The 23516-nt window shown below is 50.3% G+C and overlaps 1 protein-coding gene across 1 annotated transcript in view; it reads right to left on the bottom strand.

The window, feature by feature from the left end:
* Positions 1-255: 255 nt before the first annotated feature.
* STARD9 (StAR related lipid transfer domain containing 9) overlaps positions 256-23516 on the bottom strand; it is a 92002-nt gene continuing 68741 nt past the window's right edge. Inside the window, exons 22-32 of the mRNA XM_023757534.1 lie at positions 12501-22526; positions 12120-12317; positions 10283-10466; positions 9788-9922; positions 3106-3223; positions 2848-2969; positions 2593-2657; positions 2263-2465; positions 1960-2057; positions 1349-1507; positions 256-846 (exon numbers count right to left, since the gene is read on the bottom strand). Coding sequence (XP_023613302.1) covers positions 745-846; positions 1349-1507; positions 1960-2057; positions 2263-2465; positions 2593-2657; positions 2848-2969; positions 3106-3223; positions 9788-9922; positions 10283-10466; positions 12120-12317; positions 12501-22526 — 11410 coding nt within the window. The 3' untranslated portion in view covers positions 256-744. The remainder of the gene's footprint in view (positions 847-1348; positions 1508-1959; positions 2058-2262; positions 2466-2592; positions 2658-2847; positions 2970-3105; positions 3224-9787; positions 9923-10282; positions 10467-12119; positions 12318-12500; positions 22527-23516) is intronic.

Below are 23516 nucleotides of genomic sequence, written 5' to 3'. Positions count from 1 at the left end.
CCCCCACTTTGACCCCAAATCTGTCCAGATGGCTTCTACAGTGAGTGGTCTTCTCATTCTACTGAGCTCTGGAATGAGGCTCCATGAGAGAGCATTGCTCAGTACTTCTGACTGAGGCAAAGACCCAAATGTCCTCTCCTGTAAGGAAAAGGAAGAGGGTGGGGGGTGGGGAGTAAAAATAATAAAGCATTTGATAAAAATTCAAGGAGAAACGATTCTGAATCACTGTTCTGGTTTGTGCAGCTGTTTTTTTTAAAACCAGTTTTCTGTTTTGGTAACAGTCCATCTCACAGTGGAACTGAATGCTGGAGGCCGATTTCTGAGCAGAATCTTAGCCAACAGCTGCCTCCCTACCAGCCCAAGGGCTGGGCCGAACCAGGGAAGCACCATCAAGAGCACACCATCTCCCAGCTCCGCTGCCTATGTCCAATCCTGGTCCTGGAGCGGCTTGTCTGCCATAGGGTCTCAGAGACAGGAAAGAAAGGTGAAAACTTCAACTTGGGCTTCATTGCTCTGGATAGCCAGGGTCAGGAGTTCAGGCCCCTTGCTTGCAGAGCTGCCAGCTGTGACCAAGTACTGACTGGGTTTCCCTGGCAACTCAGGGCTGAGTGCTGTCTTCCCAGCTGGCCACAGCAGGTAGCCTCGGCTCTTCTTGCATCAGGCTGCAGAGAGGAACAAGCGCTGCCCCAGTGACTGGAGCGTCCTGGGCCTGAATCTCAGCAGCACCATCTTGACAGTGAGGTGCTAACTACCAAGGAAGGAAGCCAGTCTGGCTATAACCAGTGGCTGCTGTTTGATGAAGGAGCTTAAGACATGAGGGGGGAAACCTGGAGCACCAAGTTCTATCTGAAATAAAACAGAGGGAAGAGTCAAAGGTACAGACAGATCTGAGAGTGTAGCCCCCACCAGCTGTGATGGGTGAAACCCCTCAGACTGTCTGCGGTCCTAGAACTTATGGGCCCTGGGCTCTGCTGTTCAGATCTAGGCATTGGCTTCACCTCCCACTGACAAAGGTCAAGTCAGGGAACTGGGAGGAGAGTCAAATAGAATGGGTCATTCTCTCTGCTCTGCCGAGGCAGCTGCCTTTCCCCCAGTGGCTCCTGTATTTCCTGAGGACCCTGGGAACAACCAGAGGAGGAAGGCTGCTAGGCTCTCTGGTAATAGCAGCATCAGGAAAGGTTGATCCACTCTCTGTCCTCTCTGATTCCCCAGGGACTCCCCTTACGGTGACCCAAGAAGCCCTTGAGTCTCGGCCACAGGGCCGGGGCACTGAAGGACGTGGAGCAGCTAAACAACACTCCCATGGGGCTGTGAAGGCAGATCTAGGCATCTGCAGGGGGCGCATCACCTGGGCCAAGTAGATGACTCTGGTGACCTCCTTGCCTTCCACGGTGAGGGGCTGCAGGATCCAGGCACTGGGCAGGATCTCCCCTCGGACCATCTCTCTGCTGGGTCTCGGCATGGATGTGTCATATACAGACTGAGCTGCCATGATAGAAAGATGCCCCTGGGGACAGACAGACAGCAACATGAGTACTGCCTATTCAGTGATGGCGAACCTTTTGAGCTCGGCATGTCAGCATTTTGAAAAACCCTAACTTAACTCTGGTGCCGTGTCACATATGGAAATTTTTTTGATATTTGCAACCATAGTAAAACAAAGACTTATATTTTTGATATTTATTTTATATATTTAAATGCCATTTAACAAAGAAAAATCAACCAAAAAAATGAGTTTGCGTGTCACCTCTGACACACGTGTCATAGGTTCGCCATCACTGGCCTATGTGATGATCAAATAGGCTCCAGTGCGGCCAACATCATGGCAGGCAACACCAGGCCAGACTTCTATCACCCCTACTCCTCCCCAAGTTGCCTTCTTTCCCCCAGAGGACCTGAGGCCCACAAAGACTGCTTCTCACAACACTCCAGCCCAAGTTCTTCCCACAATATCTTTACCACCAGCAAGGCAGGCACCTCTTTGGCTTCCACGCAGACACAACAGAAATCTCGCGGCTGCTTCAGTGCACACAGGGCCGGATTGCACACCAAGTACACTGGCAGGTCAGAGATGGGGAGAGTCAGCAGGTGCAGGTGCACAGACAGACCTAGTCCTAAATCCTTCCCAGGCCAGGGACCCCCAAGACCCCATCAACACACAACCCGACACCCAGCTGGAGGTAGTCAGAATGCCCCGCCTCCTGAGCGGGCCACCGGCCTGCCACTGTCCCCGGGCAGAGCCACGGACGCTCCTGGGCTTACCCAGGTGGATGTTGTTGGTCACACGCTGATGCAGCCTCGCTGTCTGGATGGGCTTGTGGTACAGGGGCCACAGGGTGGGGTCACTCACTGCTGCCCACACATGAGACAGCGGCTGGGACACCACCCCGGTCCCCAGGAAGCCATGCCGAGTAGAGGAGAACACCTTGTTGTAGAACTGCACCTCCTGCTCCTCACCCTGATAGCTGGGACACCGAGGCAGGGAGGGGAGAGGTGAGGCGGGTGCCAGGGTCACAGAGCAGCTCGGGGTGGAGAAGGGAAAGGGGGGAGGCGAGCAGCACAATGGGATGAGGACAAGACAAAGGAACTTACTTCCAGCCGGCTGCTGCCTGGCGACTGAAGAGATTGTGCAGATCACCTGAGCAAGCAGCCATCACCTAGGGACACAGTGACCAAACCCGAATTAGGGGGAATGGTATAAACCAGACCCTGGGGTTGGTCACTAGTCCCTTTTGTCAAGGGGAGAGCCACCGAAGAAGCCACATCAGCCCTGCTCTTTCCCTCTCTGCTCTCCCCCAGCCAAGCTCTGTCCAAGGAGCCACGGGGACACATGGGGCAGGTCCTCACATCAGCCAGACAGATGTCCACAATGCGCTTGGCCAAGTCCTGGTAGGAGGAGGAGAAGCAGCTCCCCAGGCTGGACACACTGGATGAAGAGCAGCAGCAACTGCCCAGAGAGGCTCTGCGACCTACAGGGAAGAGGCGGAGGTGGCACGAGCATCAGGGCCGGACAGCAGCAGCTTCTGAGGGACAGTGACTCCCTGGATCTGGCACCCTCAGCCCCTAAAGTCCCCAAACCAGGCAGGTGACTGCCCCACCACTCACTGTAGACCCAGTTCTTCCAGGCAGATCCAGCCAAGTTCAGCTGACTGTTCCTCACTGCAGAACGGCCCCGCACATCCCCTACCCAAGAGTCTCCAGAATCAGGCAAGTTGGTATCCCCCTGCAGAAGAGAAGGTGCTCAGGACCAGGACAGAGGAAGAGAGAAAGCAGACCGCCAAGAAGCCAGCGCAGAATTCCCTCCTCTGCCTCTGAAACACACCAACACTTCCACCATAAACACCGAGGGAAAGATTTCCTCTGTTGAGGTTACAGGAGGCCAGGGGCCCCACGAGGTCAACAGCCACAGAAACCAGTCCCTCGCTCTTCAAGCCACAGGCTCAAGTCGGTGGGAGAAAAGTTCCACAGGGATCACAAGGAACGGGCCTGAGAGGGCCCGGTGCCAGGCGTCAGTGGGTGGGGCCTCTGCACCCTGTGCAACAGGAGTGAGGCCCTGGCTGGAGCTGGGTGTAGTGTGGGCAGCAAACAAAACCTGAGTGGGAGGTGGGCTGGGGAGGAAAAGCAACAGGCAGAGAAAAGCTTGACCTTGGCCCCAGCCCCAGCAATTAAGCCAAAGAAAGATCCTCCTTTGGAACCAGATAGGCATAATCCTCTGGCTCTGTGATACAGTCACCTCACCTTTAACCTCAGCCAGTTCCTCAATGACATGACCCTTGACCTCTGCTGGGTCTACCATACTACCTACCATCAGTTTCTAACATCGAGCTACTTTAAAGACAAGATGAGGTGAACAAAGACAGTTATCTCCTCGCCTCCTTTCCTCCTGCAAAATACAAGTGGCCTCTCCGACTTCAGGCAGACTGAGATCCTGGTCCGCTGCTTAGGAACCTTTCACTACTGATGCCTTTCTTCACTTATTGCCTCCACCAATCCCTCTTTACTATTAGCATTTAAGCATGCAAATACAGACAGCCCTCGGGTTACATCGGACTCAACGTACGTCATTTCATGGTTACATTGCCATCTCCCATTTATTTATAAAAAAAGAGTTCCGTCATTTCGACATATGTACATATGTGCATTATGTATTTTATTATTTATTTACCACAAGTAAAGGTCAGGAATTGTTATCTTTCTTTTAAATTTTTTTTACTGTTTCACTTCATTACTGCTGTGTATGTGCTCCATGTGAGTGACTAGGTGCTTATGTAGGTGGGTTCCGACTTACGGCGAAAATCACCTTACGTTGCGCACCGTCTCCGATGTAACCCGAGGACCTACTATAGTTTCCCACCTTTAAAACCTTTCTCTACAGGCGTCTCTGCTCTCTTGCCCTTCAAAGATACACTTCTTGAAAGGATTGTCATCTTCTGCCATCTCCCACCTCTCACTCCCTTCTGAACCCACTTGAATCTGGCCTTTGCCTCACCTTCCCACCAAACAGCCACTGCTGAGGTCCCCAGGAGGTCCTTGTGGTGGGGTCTGGTGAACAGCTCTCAGTCCTCAACTTCCTGCGCCTCTCAGCACACTTCCACTCACTCAGCCAGCCTCTCCCTTTCCGTGATATACGCACTTCCCCACTCCCCACGCTCTGGCTTCCACTCTCCCTGGTGCTCCTTCCTTCCCAGTTCCCCTTGTTGGCTCTTCCCTCTCAAACAGAAGTGGGGATTTGGGGATTTTTTCAAGATTCAAGCCCAGGCCTTCTTTCCTCATTCTATAATATATTCCTAGGTGATCGATCCTACCTGTCCCAGTGCTACATTAATGACTTCCAAAAATATATTCCTGTAAATTAATAAATATTGCTGAGTCAATGGAGTCATCACCTGAAAAAAAGGTTGCATGAGAGACCCATCTCACACACATGCTAAAATAAGTTCTTTATGCTCTGTGGCTCAAAACTATAAGGGGTGGGGGAGAATTTAATATTATGACAAGAAAATAAAACTTAAAAAATCTCATAGTTAAATCCTTAAACAAAGGCACAAAATCCAGAAGCCATGAAAGAAAAGATGGATAAAAACGAGACAACATAAAATTAAAATTTTTCATGTAGTAATACAGAAACTAAAAACACACAACTAGGAAAAAACACTGGCCTCTCAAATGACAAAAATGGATAATTTTCTTACTATAAAGAAGGGCCTCCAAAAAAGGGAGAACCAAACAGAGAGATGGGCACAGGACGCTGGCAGTCAGAGCAAAAAGACCAAAGGGCTTTAAACATCTGAAAAGGCACTTGATCTCAGACACAAGAAGAGAATTGCAAATTAAAACTGAAATGAAATACTATTCATGCCTATCAGATTAGCAAAGTTTGAAGATAACATTCTGTTAAGCAGAGTGTGGGTAATAGGCACTGTTATATAATGTTATTTTAGAGTGTAAATTAGTATATGTATATATTTTGGGTTTGAAATATAGAATCTAGAGAATACAGTTCCCTTGAATCTTTCTTAAAGAAATTATGAGAGGGAGAATTATTAGGATGGAGAAAGGAATGCCTGGCAAAGAACTATAAGTGAACAGAATTCACTTAATCCAACACAACAAATAAAACTGTGAATGCAAACATCATAAACAATGTAGAAATACTGTAACAAAAGGTAAAGAGAAAAAGAGGTAAGAACGTGGAAATACATTAATCTCATATTTTACAGGCAAGCTGAAAAGAAAACTGCTAAATCAAAAAATAAAGACATATAAAAGTGATCATGAAAACAATTTTAAAAATAAGACTCCCAAATTATGACACATACACCCCCAAAGCTGAGAAAACACAGACCACATAATGAGGCTAAAACAACAAAAACAATTTTTAGATACCCTTGGTATATTCATAATCAAAAAACCCTCAATAAATATAAAAAACAGAGATCATACTTCCTCTGAAGTCATACATTCTCTTAATGTATAGCAAATAAACTAAAAATTAATAATAAAATCAGAAAACACAAGGGCTTTTCTATAAAAAAAGTTTTAAGAAAATTCAACATTTAAAGAATTAACACCTATCCTTCACAGTTCTTTCAAAAAATAAAAGAGGGAACAATTCCCAACTCATTCTATGAGGCCAAATTACCCAGATACAAAAACCAGATAAAAACATCACAAATACCAAATGAAATGATTTTTTATGTTGGGGATTCCATTGCTTTGTGCATTATCAGCAGTGCCTGGACCAGAATGGTCATCAGTTTGAAAACAGGCATTGAGCCCTAGCTGGTTTGGCTCAGTGGATAGAGCGTTGGCCTGCAAACTGAAAGGTTCCAGGTTCGATTCCAGTCAAGGGCACATGCCAGGGTTTCGGGCTCCATCCCCAGTAGGGGATGGGGGCGGGCAGGAGGCAGCTGATCAATGATTCTCTCTCATCATTGATGTTTCTCTCTTTCCCTCTCCCTTCCTCTCTGAAATATATATATATAATGAAAACAGGCATTGACAAAAAAATTATTCATTTCTGTAGATTCTTTTAAACTTTAAAAATGAATTGTACGTTAATAAACACTTTACAATCATTCAAAGTGTGTATACATTTTTGGGGCACCCTGTATATATACTTTCCAAATGAGTCAATGACTTAAATATGAAAAATAAAACCATACAAATTCTAGAAGAAACCATAGGAGAAATTCTTTATAACTTTGGAATGGAGAATGTGATACTTTTTTTGTTTATTTTTTTGTTAATCCTCACCCAAGGATATTTTTCCATTAATTTTTTTAAAATGTGTTTTTTATTGATTTCAGAGAGGAAGGGAGAGGGGGAGATAGAGACAGAAACATCAATGATGAGAGAGAATCATTGATCGGCTGCCTCCTGCATGCCCCACACTGGTGATTGAGCCCACAACCCAGGCATATACCCTTGACCGGAATTGAACCTGGAACCCTTCAGTCCTCAGGCCGATGCCCTATCCACTGAGCCAAACTAGCTAGGGCTTTCCATTGATTCTTAGAGAGAGTGGAAGGAAGGGGGAGAGACAGAGAAGGGAAAACATCTATGTGAGAGAGACATATCCATTGGTTATCTCCTGCACACACCCCCACCGGGGCTGGGGATCGAGTCTGCAACCGAGGTATGTGCCCTTGACTGGAATCATGGGCCAGCCTTCTATCCCCTGAACCACACCAGCTAGGGTGAGAATGTGTTTCTAATTATGATTTAGGACATAGACACTATAAAAGGAAAATTGATAAATAAATAAAACTTCCTGAATGGCTCCAAACACAGTAAATAAAGTCAAGAGATAATGCAGAACTAGAAAAAAACATTTGCAATTAATATCAGGCAAAGAGCTATCTTGCCACTATGTAAAGAACTCCCAGTAACTAGTAAGAAAGAAGAAAAAGCCGAAACCGGTTTGGCTCAGTGGATAGAGCGTCGGCCTGCAGACTGAAGGGTCCCAGGTTCGATTCCGGTCAAGGGCATGTACCTGGGTTGCGGACACATCCCCAGTAGGAGATGTGCAGGAGGCAGCTGGTCGATGTTTCTCTCTCATCGATGTTTCTGACTATCTCTCTCCCTTCCTCTCTGTAAAAAAAAATCAATAAAATATATTTTTTAAAAAAGAAGAAAAAAATGAGCAAAGGGTATGAACAGATGGCTCAACAGTCCAAACATTTAATAACACATTAGCAAGAGTATGGGGGGAAGGTGGACTCTTGCCTATTGCTGGTGGGAGTAAAAATCAGTGTATCTGTGAGGGAAAATCTGTCAGTATCTATCAAATTTTCAAATGCATATACTTGTAGAACAAGTCCACATTTATCCTGCAGATATATTCACACATGTAAGAAAGCTATACATGCACAACACTATTCACTGCAGCCCTGTTTACAACAAAAAACTGAAAACAATCCAAGATGGAGGATTAAATAAATTACAATGCATCCCTACAATGGGATCACAAAGAAAAAGAGAAAGTTCTCTACATTGTCATGTAATGATATACTGATTGGAAAAAATATATAAAGAGCAGTGGCATAATATGCTTATTTTATATGCAAAAGACACTCTATCTAGGGAGATGTCCCCCCAAAAACACACCACTGTTTTCTTGGGTGGGATGAGGGACACGGACTAGGTAGTTGGGGAAAAGGATGGGTATTTCCCTATATGCCCTTATATATGTATATATTTTTTGCCTTTTCCACTTCATATTATCTATATAAAACATCTCATTTAATAAGATGCAATTAAAGAGAAAAAAGAAACACTAATTATTTAAAAGAATAAGTCAGCACTAGATTCACTGATATTCAAGATCTAACAAATATTTTTAAAGGAAAAAAGCAAAGGGACAAAGTGAGTACAGTATGCTTCCATTCACGTGCTTTAGAAAAGATACATTCTCATAAATGCACAGACTATCTCTGGAAATATATACCCAACGGGATGAATGCCTGCTTCTGGGGAGGGCAAACAGGAGACTGAAATATGCACTTGACACTGTGTGTCCTTGGCTACTGTTTGAAAACTATATATTTTTTACTATGTGAAGTTTTTCTTTATAAAATGAATTTCAAATTTTCTATCCCCAGCCAGGTCTCACCTCTGGGCTCCAGATCTGTATTCCAACAAGCCCCTGCATTTCTCACGGGTGCTTTCAACCCAGTAAATACAAAACTAGATTCATGATCTCCCTCACAAAACCTGTCCGCCTCCAGGGCTCATGTCACTGTCGACAAACCCAAAGCATGCATTGTTCACAACCCTCCCTTCTCCCTTCCTCCACATCCAGTCAGTCCCGTGGACCCTTTCTCTTCTTTGCAACCACAGCAGTTCATCTTCACCAGAAGTGCCCTAACCCAAGCAATCATGAACTCTCACTCGGCTTTGCCATGGTCACTAATGGGTCTAAGAGCTGCTCTTGCCCCCTTCTCACAATCTCATCCTTCTCTCCCTACTTAAAGGCTTCCCAGCAGCTTTGGGGAAGTAACATGATCAGATGGATTAGAAAGGCCCAGAATTCTCAACAGAGTCCACATGATCTTGCCTTTTCTGGTCCTTTTTTTCATGTCATTCTCCCATTTCACTCTTTACATTCCAACCAAACAAGTGTTTTAGTTCCTCCAACTCCTCCTCCCTCCGAGCCTCCCTTGTGGGCCCTCTGGACACCACCAGCACTGAGCTCTCACTGCAGAATCTCTCTCTCACCATCAGTCTCAGAGCATCTTTACTGAGCTTCCAGACTAGGTCAGGTTCCACCTTTCACATTGGTTTAGCATCCCTTCATCCATACAACAGTAAATAATGTATATATACAAAAGCCTAAGCCACCGGCCTGCAACTATGACACACACTGACCACCAGGGGGCAGACACTCAACGCAGGAGCTGCTGAGCAACAGCAACTTTTCAGAGTGCCCCCTCGGGGGATGTTGGACTGCTGATTTTGGCCTGATCCCCGCAGGCCAGGCTGAGGGACCCCACTGGTGCATGAATCCGTGCACTGGGCCTCTAGTTATAAAATAAGCTCTTTAATATTTATCCTTCAAACAGTCTAAGGACAAGAATAGTTTTGCTCACTATTGCACCCTCAATGCCTAACACAACACTTACAAAACAAGCAGCTGTTGAATGAACAGGGAGAGAAAGACAGAACTAGAGGAAGAGCCAAAGCCACCATCCATCAAGTGTCAGCAGTGACCTGAGGCAGAACTTCCTGCCCAAACTTGCCTTAGCAGCCCTGGCCGTGAGCTCATACCTAGCATCTGCCTACTCACCACACTGCCTGGGGACTGGAGCTGGACTGACAAGGCCGGGCTGCTGTTGTAGCCAGAGGTGACCCCAGAGAGGCTTCCATTGGAGCTGGTGCACAGGGAGCTGGAGGCGGCCAGGGTGTGTAGTTTTTCCTCTTCCTGGTAAGGACAGATCACCGTCAACCAGCTTCTGGTGCACCCTCACTACCCAGGTCCCACAGCCCCAAATCCAGTCCTCTCACTCCCTGATCCCATCACCCCCAGTACCTTCCACCTCAGCCTCACACCCTCACACCTCCCCACACCCCCACCCCAACTCTATACCAAGGCAGCCTCCTCCCAGACTCGGGCCCAGCGACAGGAGCTGGTCTGATGAGAACGACACAAAGACAGAGAACACAGCTTTGATCTGGCACCAGGGGTCAAATGTTACAGCCCATGCCTGAGGCAGCCCAGTGAAGACGACCCATCTGAGGTCTGCCTCCAGGCTCCAGGCCTACCCTGAAACCTGTTTCCCACCCTCAGCAGCTGGGAGATGATCTGCTGGCGGATTCTCAGCTTCTCTTGTTCTGTTTGCTCCCGCAGTCGGTCCCGGGCTCGGGCGATCACCACCTTGGCCTCCTCACGAGCCTGCTGGTATTCTCTTAGCATCAGCTCTATGTCAGAGGGTGGCTGAGCAGACCTTGATGCCGACCCTGGGTTCCTGGGAAGGACCAGAGGGGCAGAGAGGTACCTTCTAACACGGTGGGTGGGTGATGGCCATGGCCTGCTCACCCCAGGCCTGTTCAACACCACTTTTTTTTTTAACTTTAAATAAATTATTTTTCAATTATACTTGACATACATACTAGTTTCAGGTATACAACCTAGTGATTAGACATTTATATACCTTACAAAGTGGTCATCCATAAGTCTAGTACCCATCTGACACCATACATAGTTATTACAATATTATTGACTATATACTTTATGCTGTACTTTACATCCTCATGACTATTTTGTACTATATATAAAAAATATATGTTTTAAAGAAAAAACAAAAAACAAAAAAACAACAAACAAAAATATATTGTTTTTATTTATTTCAGAGAGGAAGGGAGAGAGAGATAGAAACATCAATGATGAGAAAGAATCATCAATGGGTTGCCTCCTGCAGACCCCCCCCCCCCCCGCCCCTGGGAATTGAGCCCACAACCCAGGTATGTGCCCTTACTGGGAATCAACCGTGACTCCCTGGTTCATGGATCGATGCCCAATCACTGAGCCACACCGGCCAGGCTATTTTGTACTTCTTTTTTTAAAAAATATACAGAGAGAAAGAGAGAGAGAGAGAGAGAGAGAGAGAGAGAGAGAGAGAGAGAGAGATATCAATAATGAGAGAGAACCATTGATCGGTTGCCTCCTGCACGCCCCCATGGGGAGTCGAGCCTGCAACCTGAGCATGTGCCCTTGACCGGAATCGAACCCGGGACCCCCCAGTCCACAGGCCGATGCTCTATCCACTGAGCCAAACCAGCTAGGGCTATTTTGTACTTCTTAATCCCATCACCCTTTTCACCTATTTCCCAATCCCCTTCTCCTCTGGAAACTGCTAAAATGTTCTCTATATCTATGAGTTTGTTTCTATTCTGCTTGTTCATTTGTTTTTTAGATTCCACATATAAGTGAAATCATATGGCATTTATCTTTGACTATTTCACTCAGCACAATTCTCTCTAGGTTCATCCATGTTGTTGCAGATGGCAAGGTTTCATTCTTGTTTATAGCTACGTCATATTCTATTGCATGTATGCAATACTTTATCCATTTATCTACTGATGGACACTTAAGTTATTGTAGATAATGCTACAATGAACAGAGGCGTGCATTTTGTCTTTTTGATTTAGTGTTTTGAGTTTCTTCTAATAAATGCCCAGTAGAACAGCTGGGTCCTTCTTTGACTTTTGTTTTAAAGTCTATTTTGTCTGGTATAAGTATTGCTACTTATTTCATGAAATACCTTTTTCCATCCCTTTACTTTCTGTGTAACACCACTCTTGGGTGAGCCATCCTCTCTTTGCCCACAGGGTCTTCAGTTGGATTTTGTATCCCATTCAGAGGCTCAGACCTGCAGTCTCGTTATGCCATAGCTACTCTGTTCATCCTTCGCCCCCCTCTTCCTGACATCCTTTGCTCCCTTTGCCCCATCTCCCGCAGCCACCTCCACGTGTCCACAGGCACAGAAGACCCACTCCTGGAACTGCTCCTGTGAGAGGAAGCTGCAGCCTCCAGGACACTAAGATTCAGGCCCTGCTCCCCACAACCCCCTCACCCCACGCAGAACCTACTCCCTGCAGGGTTCTGGGTCCACCCGTACCTGGTTGTCTCCACAACATCCTTCCTCAGTTGCTGCAGGTATTCTCGGCGCCTGCTGGGTAAGTCAAGGTTACGGGTGGGGAGGTCCCTGTTAGGCAGGAAGCTCAGTTGTTTCTGGGGGCTGAGGCTTCGTGTCCGCCGGAAGTTCTGAAGTCGCTCAGCCCGCTGTCTCCGGAGGCACTCAATGGTTTGTTTTTGCCTGAGATAAAACATGATTGATTCACTGAAACTGGCCATGAATGCCCTTCTCCATTTTATAATCTACCTCTGACCCCTGGAAGATCCCAGAACTGAGCAGGAGGAGAGGGAACAGCCAGCGTGTAGCCTTGGTTCTTTCCTCTCAGGGCCCCCTCGCCCTCCCACTCCAGGCTGGGACCCTTACCGGGCATGGAGCTCCTCCCAGGTGGACAGCACAGGTTCCTGGGCAGTGAGTGCCTCCCCTGTCCCGCTCTGCAGCACCTCGAGCAGGGCATCTGACTTCCCAAAGCCGTGGTGCAGCTTCGCTTCTGCGAGTTCCGTGCTGAGAGGGAGGTTCCGGGCCCCAACTTGCAGGGGCATCTGCTCCTTCTGGGACCGTGCAGGGTCCTGGCTCTGGGCGCCCGGAGGCTGTGAGGGATGCTGTCCCTGCTCTTCAGTGCTGACATGTCTGGGTCCCAGCAACCCCGTCACTCCCAGCTCCCCACGAGAGCCATCCTGAACCCCACACCAATTCCTAAATTTGTTATGCACTGGGAGGTCCCTCAGGCTGTGATGCTGGGGCTCAGGAGCCATGCACGTCTGGGAACTGGGGCGCAGCAGCCCCTGAGGTTGGCAGGCCTCGGTTGGGCCAGAGGTAGAACCCTGGAGCCTTGTTTTATCAGTCAACTCAGATACAGGGCAGGGACTGAGGTGCTGCCAGCCTTCCCCCGAAGAGGGATTGTTGGCAGTGGGTTGTGGCTCCACTGCAGATGCTGAACTCTCACCCCCATTTTCTGTCCTGCTCTGCCATTTATTTGGCCCGCTGCTGCAAAGGGGACCACATTCCAGGGGAGCCATGTCCTCGGGGACCAAGCCTTCGGCCGGTCTCGGACTCCTGATCCTCAGCAGCAGAGGCGGCAGTCTGCTCTGGACCCCGGAGGGGGACTGGGGCTGAAGCTGCTGATGGGGCTGCTCTAGGAAACAAACTAGGGTTTTTGAGCTGTGCTGTGGGCTGCCTGCCTCGTCAATGGCTTGAGAATAATTATCCATTGGAGGCTTGGGGGAGTCGAGGGGAAGGTCTGGGCTGGAGACAAGCTTCTGATGGCCTTCAAGAGGGTGCGCTAAGGGGGTGGAGAGAGACAAAGAGCCTAGGGGGAGCTCTGACCCTTGAGTGCTGGCATTAAGTGCGAGTATCGGGGAAGAGGCCCTGTCCACCAACAAGGCACTTGTGGGGCACAACTTCTTCGGGACCCTGGGCTCCCCGACAGACTCCGCAGCATTGGCGCAGGGTCCTGGGGAATGAGGGAGGCTAAGGCTGGGGCTGCTGACAGCCAGGCAGGAGGGTTCACTGGGCTGGGCGCCGGGTGGCTGGGCAGCATTGGGAGAAGCTTGGGGGCTCACAAAAGGGAGGTTCTGCCCAAGTGGGGCCTTCTGAACCCTCAGATGGGGTGAGGGCACTGCAGGGCTCTGGGGCCGGCAGGGGGTGCTTTCTTCCTGAAGGTCTGGGGGCCGAGTTGTTTTCCATGCTGTTCCCTCCGCCTCTCTCTTCTGAACTGTCCCCGGGTCGTGTCCCTTTTCTTGAGACGTGGTGGAGATACCTGAGCCCAGCACTTCAAGGACCACACTGACCTCCTGAGGGCTGGCTTCTGGGGCCTGGAGGTGCAGAGGTGGGGAGGCCAGGTCAGTCTGGACGCCCTCATCCATGGTGGTCTGAGTACAGCCGTCCATCATGAGGGTCTGGGGTGCCTCATCTGGGCTCTCCCTCTTGGTGTTTTGCTGCTTTTCAGCAACACCTGGCTGCGAGAGACTCCCCAGCAGCTCCGAGGTGCTGTGTAGGAGCTGCGAGAGGCGGACAGACAGGTTGTGCATGCTGGCCAAGGAGGCCAGATCAGAGACCGGCACTGCGCTGGCTTCCAAATGGGCAGAGGCGATGTCCGTGTGGCTCCAGTGGAGCCTGCAGCCCAAGGTCTGTGTGCCCTGCTCCAAGGTGTTCATCCTGGACTGTCCCCCAGGGCCGCCCGCCTCTGATGGACACAGCAGCAGCATCTCATCCACGGGGCCTGTAGCACTTCCCTCAGTCCAGGGGGACTCACTCCGCAGAGGGCCTGCTTCAGCCGGGGGGCCCTGGAACTGGGCTCTCTCATCAGGACCCTTAGCGGGGGCCGCTCCGTCAGGGCCCTTCAGGATGTGGTGGTTCCCCAAGGCGAGCGAAGAATCCCATACTTCCCAGGCCTCATGTGAACCTCGGGAATTGGCACAGGTGCTGAGGTGGTTGTGAAATGGGGAGTTCTGGTCTTCTCGGCCGTTGTCCATGCTGGAGCACCCGGCCATTTTTGATGGTACCAGGCCCTGGGGTGACTGGCTACAGGAGACATCGACTGTATTGCCAAACACATACTGCTTCCAGCCAATGGGTGCAGGGCCCGCTGGAGGGCAGGGCAGAACGTAGGGATTGATGTCACTGGAGCTAAAGTGCAATGCTCCTCTGTCTGCCTCCGAAAGCCACTTCTCTGGCCTGGCCTGGCCACCCAGGCTCTGTGGCTTTCCCTGCTGGGTCGGTTCCACTGTACCAGACATCCAGCAGGTCATGAAACTGGGGGTCGGCATGCACAAGGGAGCTGAAGGCGTTGGGTAAGGAGGGCTGGCAGGTTGAAGGGGCCTGTGATCAGCAGAGCTACTGTTGACGTTAGATGAGGCTTTCTGATCGCAGCCCTCAGCTTCCAGAGATGTCCCCACTGCTGACTTTTCTAAGGAGTGGCCCCTAGGATGTGGGCTCCACAGTTTGTTAGGCCCCTGTGTCTCTTCATCTGTGGGGGAAGGAGGTTCCACACTCAAATTCAGCTCCTGAAGAGACCGGGAAGAGCTGATCACAGAGAACTGTGGCTGGGGGGAGGACCTGGAGTGTCTGGGGCCAGAGAAAATGGCAATGACAGGAAGTGAGCGCCTGTGGGGGAGAGCCGGCTGCTCCCTTCCAGAAGAGGGCTGGCCAGGGCTCTGGGCAGCAGGCACCACGGGGTCACTGGCTGAGTCTTTAAAGCCCGGTGAGAACATCTGGGGCACAGAGGCCTTGGCTGCAGCCCCCTCCTCTCCGCCTGCATCTCTCATCTCAAAGCCGTCCAAGTCACCTTCGTCGGAACGTGGGGGATGCATGCGCTGGGCGGGGTCTTCACCACTGCCCGAAGCCTGCTCTCTCTGCTGCTTTTTCTTCTCCCAGGGACTGCCAACCTGGGGACGGGAGATGTGCTTTAACTTGGCTGCAAATTTGGCTTGGGGATCCAAGCTACTGTGATCCCTGGACTCGGTGGAAAATTGTGGCTTTTCTGGAAGGCATCTGACAGCATTTTCTAAACATTCATGCTGTGGTTCCACCAGCAGCTCACTCTCAACAGACCCTTCACTTAAATTCAGGGTGTGTTGTCTCCTGGTTGTTGCAGGTAGCTCTGGCTTGGTTTGAGACTCCTGTGCATTCTGGCCACCTACTGAGCTGTCCTGAAACTTCTTCAGTGGCTCAGAGCACACGCCTTTAGGAAAAGGGGCAGCCTCAAGCTCTGCACGGGCTGTCTTCTTGGCCTTTTCCTCAGGATCCCCTGCAGCAACTGAGGGGCTGAGGGAACCTGCCTTCATGTCAGGGGCAGAAGGGGAGCTGCAGCCTTGAGCCAGAGAGAGGACAGAAGTGGTGGCAGAGGGTTCCAGAGTGCTGCTGTCTGATGGCCCAAATTTCACATGAATGCCTTTGGGCTCAAGGCCATGTGTCAAGAACACATCGGGGTCACTGGAATAGCTCTCTCCTCTCTCATCCATTCCACAGGCCCTGCAAGATACTTTGCAGGCTGGGTGGAGAGTTTGTGGGGCAGCCTTCCCCAGGTCACCATCTCTGTAACACAGTAAAGTGGAGGAAGGGGAGGAGCAGGCATAAGAAGCAATGGCTTGAGGGTTGCACGGCTGTTGACAAGGAAGAGTTCTGCTGCCTTCCTGCCCCCCAGATGGGCTGAGAGTCTTTCTGCCTTCAGTGCTCCCTGAGAAGACAACACAATCTGAAGTTTCTTGTGGACATCTGCACAGGGCCTCCTCCCTCACTCCCCCAGGATCTGGGCTAGGTCTTTGATCTGGCCATGGAGCCGGCTCCAGGTGTTTGCTGCCAGCCCTGCAGGCTTCTGCCAGCCCAGAACCAACACTCCCCGCCTTCACACACTGCTGTGAGGGAGCTGTCAGCTCAGCTCTTCTCAGGGTTCCAGGCAGGACGCTACTTCGTTTGGGACGTGCCCTTCCTTCTTCTAAGCCATTGGAAGCCTCGAGGTCTTGGACATGGTCTTGGTTAGCCCCTGAGAGACTGGCAGAATTCTGAACATTACGGATCACAAGCTGACTTTCAAAACAGGTTGTTTTTCCTCCCTGTGCAGCCACGGTGAAGCTACCTGACTCTCCTCCATATGTGGTGTGTAGAGTTCTAGGTTCTTGGTGTGCCTGGTTGCTCTCCTGACTGCCAGGGGGCATGCCCTCTGCCATCTCCCAGGGAACTGACTGGCTCTTCCCATGCTGACTCACTCCGGGACTGTCAGAAGGTTCCTGAGAAGATAAGGCAGCCCCTACTTTCCCTGCTGTTACCCTCCTGGCTTCCTCTATAGCTGAAGAAGGAAGACTGTCCGGGCCTACAGGATCAGCAGAAATTCTAATTGCTTCTTGCTTTTTCTCCATGATTTCAAATGGGCCAGAATAACATATACACTGCTCATCTGCTCTCAGAAAAGGCCTTAGTTTTCCAGGATAATGGCTTTTGCCTAGAGCAGGGTCAGCGTGGGAGGAGGTCTGTGAGGGCTGGCGTGGCCCTTTGTTACCTTCAGTGTTGGGCAGAGGCTGAAAGCTGTCTCCAGAGAGGGGTGTGGTCTTAAGGGCTTTCCTCTTATCAGTCCACAGATGTCCTGGTTCAGCAGAGGGAGACGCCACATGAAACCCCTGTGCTTCACCCTCATTCCCGGTCCTGTCTGACACTGGCTGGTCCATTTGTTGACACTGAGGCCTATGAGGGACCCTTGAAGAACATGCAGGCTCTAATAAAGTCTCATAGTAAGGACGGACTGTGCCCTCAGTCACCAAGTCATGAAGCTGTTCTCCGTGGGCCTTTGTCTCTCTGATTTCCTCCAGCACAGCTAAGCCCGTGGATGTATGTGCAGAAGGCTCAGGGTGTGTCTCCAGGGACACAGCTGCTGAGAAAGTAGCACCGGTAGGACTAAGGTCCTCAGCCGCCGCCTCTGCCTTCTGCCTCACCTTCCTGCACTGGTTGTTACCCTCTTCTAAGGGACAGTTGACCCTGTTTTTAAGTGGGCTAGAGCCCCAGTTAAGGGAACTGGCTCTTTCTGCTCCTTTTTGTACAGCCACCTTGGCTTCAGAAGCAGAATCCACCCTGGTACTCAAGCCCATCGAGGTGCTTCTGGGGCCCCCTCCCAGGTCCTGGGGGCTGGTGCTTGCTGATCTCCTGCTCTCAGTCCCCAGGGGAATGGTCTCTGGTGCACCAGATTGATCCCAAGATCCCACGGCCACGAAGACTGCAGACCCACAGCAAGCAGTGTGCGCCCTGGAGGACGCCTCTTGCACATTTCCCTGAGGGCTGTGGCTTCTGGGCACTCCACTCTGGCTCTGACATCCTGCTTCAGTTACCCAGAGACTGTTAGGCATTTTCAACACTGTAGGATCCAGCACATAGTCAACTGAAGAGATGCCTATAGTATCAGGCGCATGAAGATAGCTTCTTGGCAGTCTTGGGGAACTCAAGGGCAGGGTGTTACTCAGGTCTTGATGGGGAGCCATAGATGAGTCTGGCTGACTCAGCAATGAGCCTGTCTCCTGGCTGAAAAACGTGCCCATACAACGTTGGCTTGGACTAAGAAATTTCTGAGTCGATGAGACCATTTTGTATTGCTCGTGTAGGCTCTCTCCTCTTTGCATAGTCATTTCTTTAACTCTGCCTTGAACTTTTGGCTTCTCTGGGTAAAAACTACTTATGTGTTTGGGAACGTGGCTTTCCTGACAACCTTTCATAGTCTCCGATTCCTCAAGACTTTCCAAGCCATGGGGCTGCCTTCTGGGGCTTGCTGATGCATGCACCACCTCGCTTTCCTCCTCAGAGGGCCACTCGGGCCTGGGCTGGAATGGCACAGCTCTAGCCAATGCTTTCCTTCTCCTTGGATTAACAAAAGTTCTGGTGCACTCACTGTGAGTTGTACATACCCCTAAATAATCACAAGGGTCCCTGGCAGGTCTGTCTAATACAGCTGGGGGATTATGCTCTCTCACAAATTTAATGTCTTGTACCCAGTCTCTTGACTTGAAGGGACTCAGCATGATTTTCTGGTCCTGGGGATCTTCCCCAGTGCTACTGCTAGTCTCCATTTCTCCAGCGTCACCATCCCTAAAATCAGTATCATCTGTGTATTCTGGAGAAGACAGGTGGTTTCTAGAGCTGCCTGGCTTGGCGACACGATCAGCCATCTCCTTGTCCTGGAACACAAACTCATGACTGACTCCCAGTGTATGGGAAGCATATAGCTGCTTATTCTGCTTGGATTCGATTTCCAAGATACCATTTTCTAGCTGCATGACACTCTTAATTAGCCTAGCCATTTCGTCAGCATTATTAACTCTTTTATTCTGTTTCTTTCCGGAAGGTGGTTCTTTGGGAATTAACACTTCTTGCAACTTTCCAGGGCCCCTGCGTTCAGTGAGGTTTCTTTCCTGAGAGTATATAACTGACTGGAACCTTTCTTGTGTAGATTCTGTCCATGGCTGCTTAAACTCTTCTGAGCTGTCTTTGGGTTGGAGAGATTTTCCAGGAAGCCCAGTTTCATTCTTCCATTCCCCTCTGTGGGTTGGACTCCCATCCTGGGCCATTACCTCTGGGCTCCTTACTCTATGATATGCTGATCTAGACTTCAAAGAGCGAGCAGTGGCCCCCAGCATGTCCTTGTCAAAACCTAAACTGATGGTTTTACAGGTGAAATCAGACCTGGCCCCCAAAGGGGACTGTCTGTCCCTATCAGAGGCCTGGCTCTGTCCTAGGACTGCGTTCTGCTCCTGCCCTTCTTCCCCACGTGCTTGAGACTCACAAACAGAAAGCGGCTTCCCAGACCCAGAACTGTCTGAGGAAACGGTGCAACCGGACTGTATCGTGGCCTTTTCTCCCTCGAGTGCCGGAAGACTGTGTTTATTTAAATTTCCAAATTGATTTTCATATTCACATACTTTCGGGCTGGCAGATGTAAGAAAATGTCTGTTCTGAGCAACAAAAAAATATACTGAATTACGGCTTCCAGCGCATTTCCCTATTTCTCCACTAACCTCCGTGGTGTTCAGATCAAGTGGCCTCTCCACTGTGACCTGCTGCAATGAGGCAATCTTGGCATTCTGTTTTTGTAACAGCACCGGCAAATTATTCTTTAAATAAACATTTTGGAGGGCTTGGTAGTCCTGACCAAAGCCCCAGGCCTCCCTGGGGGGTGGGGAAAGCACTCTGGCTTCTCTGCAAGCCGGGATCTCTAAGGCCGTTTCCGTCAGGGCATCCCGGCTTTTGGTCACGTAGAATGTTTCTAAGGGAGGTGGCTGCAGGGAAGACGGGCATGAATTCCAAGGAGCAGAGTGCAGGTACAGCTCTGGGCCTGACGGAAAGGCAAAGGAAAGATTGGCGTGTCTTCCCACCACTTCCTGGGAGCTCTCCCGGCAGTCTGCCTCCTCTTCCTGTCGGGGGAGGTGGCTGTTGTGATTTACTGGCCCTGCCAGGCCTATACTATTCTTCCTGAGAGGAGCACAACTTTGGGGCCGAGGATCTTCCTTGGTGGCGATGGTGACATTACTGTGACAAGGGTTCTTCAGGAAGAAACATTCATCAGAGGAAGTCATCAATCCAGGCTTCCTCCCGCTACTCTGAGAGGACTCTTCCAAGTGGTTCTGTTTGATTTCACATGCTCCCATCATGGAATTTGCCACCTTGTTCTCTGCTGCAGAGACCTGTGCATTTGTAGCTCCAGAAGTCAATGATTCTATGTCTGCTGAATAATTTCCACTGCAACTCACCTCTTTCTCACTAGTTGTAAAGAAATCTGAAGTGCCTTCTAACTCGACACCCAAACTGTCCTGTTCTTTCTCTGCCCTCAAATGCCTAATTTTGGATATATGGATAGGAAAGTTGTTGAACTTCAAACTGCTAGATAGCCCAGAACCAACTACCAATACAGTATCTCCTCCTCTGCTAGAAGCTTGGGTCAGGGAACCAGAGTCTTCCTCGAGGGAGGTGAAAGCTGGCCTGGGCTCTCCTATGGCCTCCGACACAGGATGAGATAGTTCAAGGAGGTACTTTTGCTGAAGGGCAGCCCAGTCCCTCTCACAGGTGCTGCCTACGTAAGTAAATGAGGTGGCGGAGGCAGGCAGTACGCTCGGTACACTCGAGTTGTTGGATGTTTCAGAGTTGCCCTGCTGGACTGGGTCAGAGACACCTCTGGCCTGAAAGGTGCCATCAACTCGAGACGGAAGAAGCCTGTATGACCCCCAGAGGGACAACCTGGATGTATCAGAAGCAGGAATACTGTACACAGCTCTGACACTGCAGGGCAGCTCTGCACCACCTGGGGGCAGTTTGGAAGTATAGGGCAGGACTGCTTCTGTACCCGATGGCTTTAGTTCTTCCATCTTTGGCCAGAATCCAGGCCTCTCCCAACCACTGGGCTGAAATTCCTGGACATCAGGACTTGGACATAAAGAACCCACTATTCCCAGGGGGCTGTTGGGATTGATCTTGGAGTCACAGGAAAACCAGGAATCCATGGACAACAGAGGGCTCCCTCTTGAAAGCGGCATGCTTTGCAGAGTGGTGGCTTGCTCAGAGGACCTTGCCTCCACCTCCGACTCAGGCTGTGCACAGCGGGGCAGGGGCTGGGAATCAAGGTAAAATGAACTGCTCATTGGCAGGATGGCATCTAGCCTGGCTCCTTTTCTGTGGGTGATGGGACCAAGCCTGCACATTGCCTCCTGGCTCACTACGGGCAGACTGGAGGTCTGCAGGCGCCAAAACGTCTCTGTTGGCATCTCATCGGCTGAACTGAAGAAAGGCTCTTCCTGCTGATCTTCCCCGAGTTCTTCCTCAGCGTCAATCAGGCTATCCAGCGAAAAGCTCCTGTGAGCCTGGGCGAACAGGCCCCTGTCTGAGGATGTGGTGAAGCGCCTCATAGATGCTCTAGCTCTGGCCCTGGGGTCGCCGTGGCCGCTGGTAAGATAACTGTCCCCTGGGCTGTCCTGTGGGCTTTGGTTCCCCTTCTCGGTCAGTGAGTCCTCAGATATTTGGCTGTTGTCACTTTCAGTGTTCTCTGACTCTGGGAGATGCCATTCCCTCCTCGGGGGGTTCCCTGGCTTCCGTGGCTCCGTCAGGGCTTTGGCACAGACACAGGAGAGAGAATCCACTGAGTAACTGCTATCTGCATCCGATAAATCACCATCTTTTTCTCCTGTGGGATCCTCCACTGGGCCGGCATCTGTGAGTGAGGCCATGGTGTCTGGGCTCCCTGCACTGTGTTGCCTCTTCAAAGGGCTGCCATGAGGCAAATGAGAGGACTTTTTGGTAATGTCTCTGACCTTAGTTCCCAGCACCTTCTTCTGCCCTTTCGATGCCCTGTTTGGAGAAGGTGGTTGGGATTCTTTCCAAAAAGTTTTGGCTGCCTTTCCATGCCCAGCTGCCTGTTTGGGTCCATGGGGATGTGGGCAACTGCAACTGGCTCCGTCAGCAGCCTTGTGGGTCTCAAGGTCCCCTTCTTTTTGCCACCCTGCTGGTCCGTGGCCAGAGCCTGACAGTCTCTTAGTCCTCCTGGCCTGGGTGGAAGGCGTGAGGGCCTCTGGCTCATCCCTTGGCTTCAGCATGTTAGCTGGTTGGCCCAGAGAAGCTAAGCTCTGGGATACCACCCAGTGGGGCTGCTGACTCCCGCTCCCCCTCTCCTGGTTGCTGGAAGACATAGAGCTCATGCTTAAGCGGGTCCCTGAGGCCCAGGCTCTCCTCCCGGCCATGGCCGCCCTGGCTGTGCAGAGCTGCCCCTCACCCAAGGAACAGAGAACATTGTTGCTGAAATTCCCTGTCCTTGGAGGATAAGAAGCAGCCTGGGACAAAGACTCTTCTGATTGGGTTTTCTCTGATGTCTGATCAGTAGAGTCGGATATAGGAGGTAATGTGCTAGAGGGATCCCGATTCAGGAAAACACTGTGGAGACAAGGAAAGCCATCTCAGAAGAGCAAGCAGTCCCTACTTCCTGCTGACAGAGGGACTACAAAGTCCCACTTACTGCACTGCAAGAGATAGAAACCAGGCCAATGTCATGTCCCCTACATTCTTTGGTGTCAAAGGAAAGCTTCGTAGAAACAAAAGGAAACTGTGGACTATAGTCCTAGCTCTCAAAGTGGCCTCAGGTATACTCTGTTCCTCAATATTTTATCTCATAAAAAGGTTGAACTGAATCTGAATCTAATCATGCCTTTGAAGAAAACTTCTACTTAATCGGCAATAGAAGGAACAGAGGAACAATTTAAATAACACTACAAGGAATCAAACGGACAAATCTAAAACATAGTACATTCTAAAGAACTGGCCCACTCTCTTTAACAAATCAATGATATAAAGAAATGAAACAAATAATTGATTAAAAGACACTTAAAAGACATAACCATATGCAGTATGTAAAACCTATTTAGATCTTAATTTGAACAACTAACTATAAAAAGATATTTTTAGGCAATTAGAGAAATTTGAATATGGCCTAGGTGTAGAGTATCCTATATAATAAAGAGGTAATATGCAAATTGACCATCACCCCTCACACATGATGGCCACCCCCATGTGGTCAAAGATGGCCACCACAAGATGGCCAGCAGGGGAGGGCAGTTGTGGGTGACCAGGCTGGCAGGGGAGGGCAGTTAGGGGCGACCAGGCCAGCAGGGGAGAGCAATTGGGGGGGACCAGGCCAGCAGGGGAGGGCAGTATGGGGCAACCAGGCCTGCAGAGGAGGGCAGTTGGGCGGGACCAGGCCGGCAGGGGAGGACAGTTAGGGGCGACCAGGCCAGCAGGGGAGGGCAGTTGGGGGGGACTGAGCCTGCAGGGGAGGGCAGTTGGGGGCTATCGGGCTGGCAGGGGAGCAGTTAGGTGTCGATCAGGCTGGCAGGGGAGTGGTTAGGGGCGATCAGACAGGCAGGCAGG

Source organism: Myotis lucifugus, unplaced genomic scaffold (assembly GCF_000147115.1).
Source record: "Myotis lucifugus unplaced genomic scaffold, Myoluc2.0 scaffold_109, whole genome shotgun sequence".
NCBI classification, from domain to species: domain Eukaryota; kingdom Metazoa; phylum Chordata; class Mammalia; order Chiroptera; family Vespertilionidae; genus Myotis; species Myotis lucifugus.
This window is presented reverse-complemented; position numbering and strand designations above follow the sequence as displayed.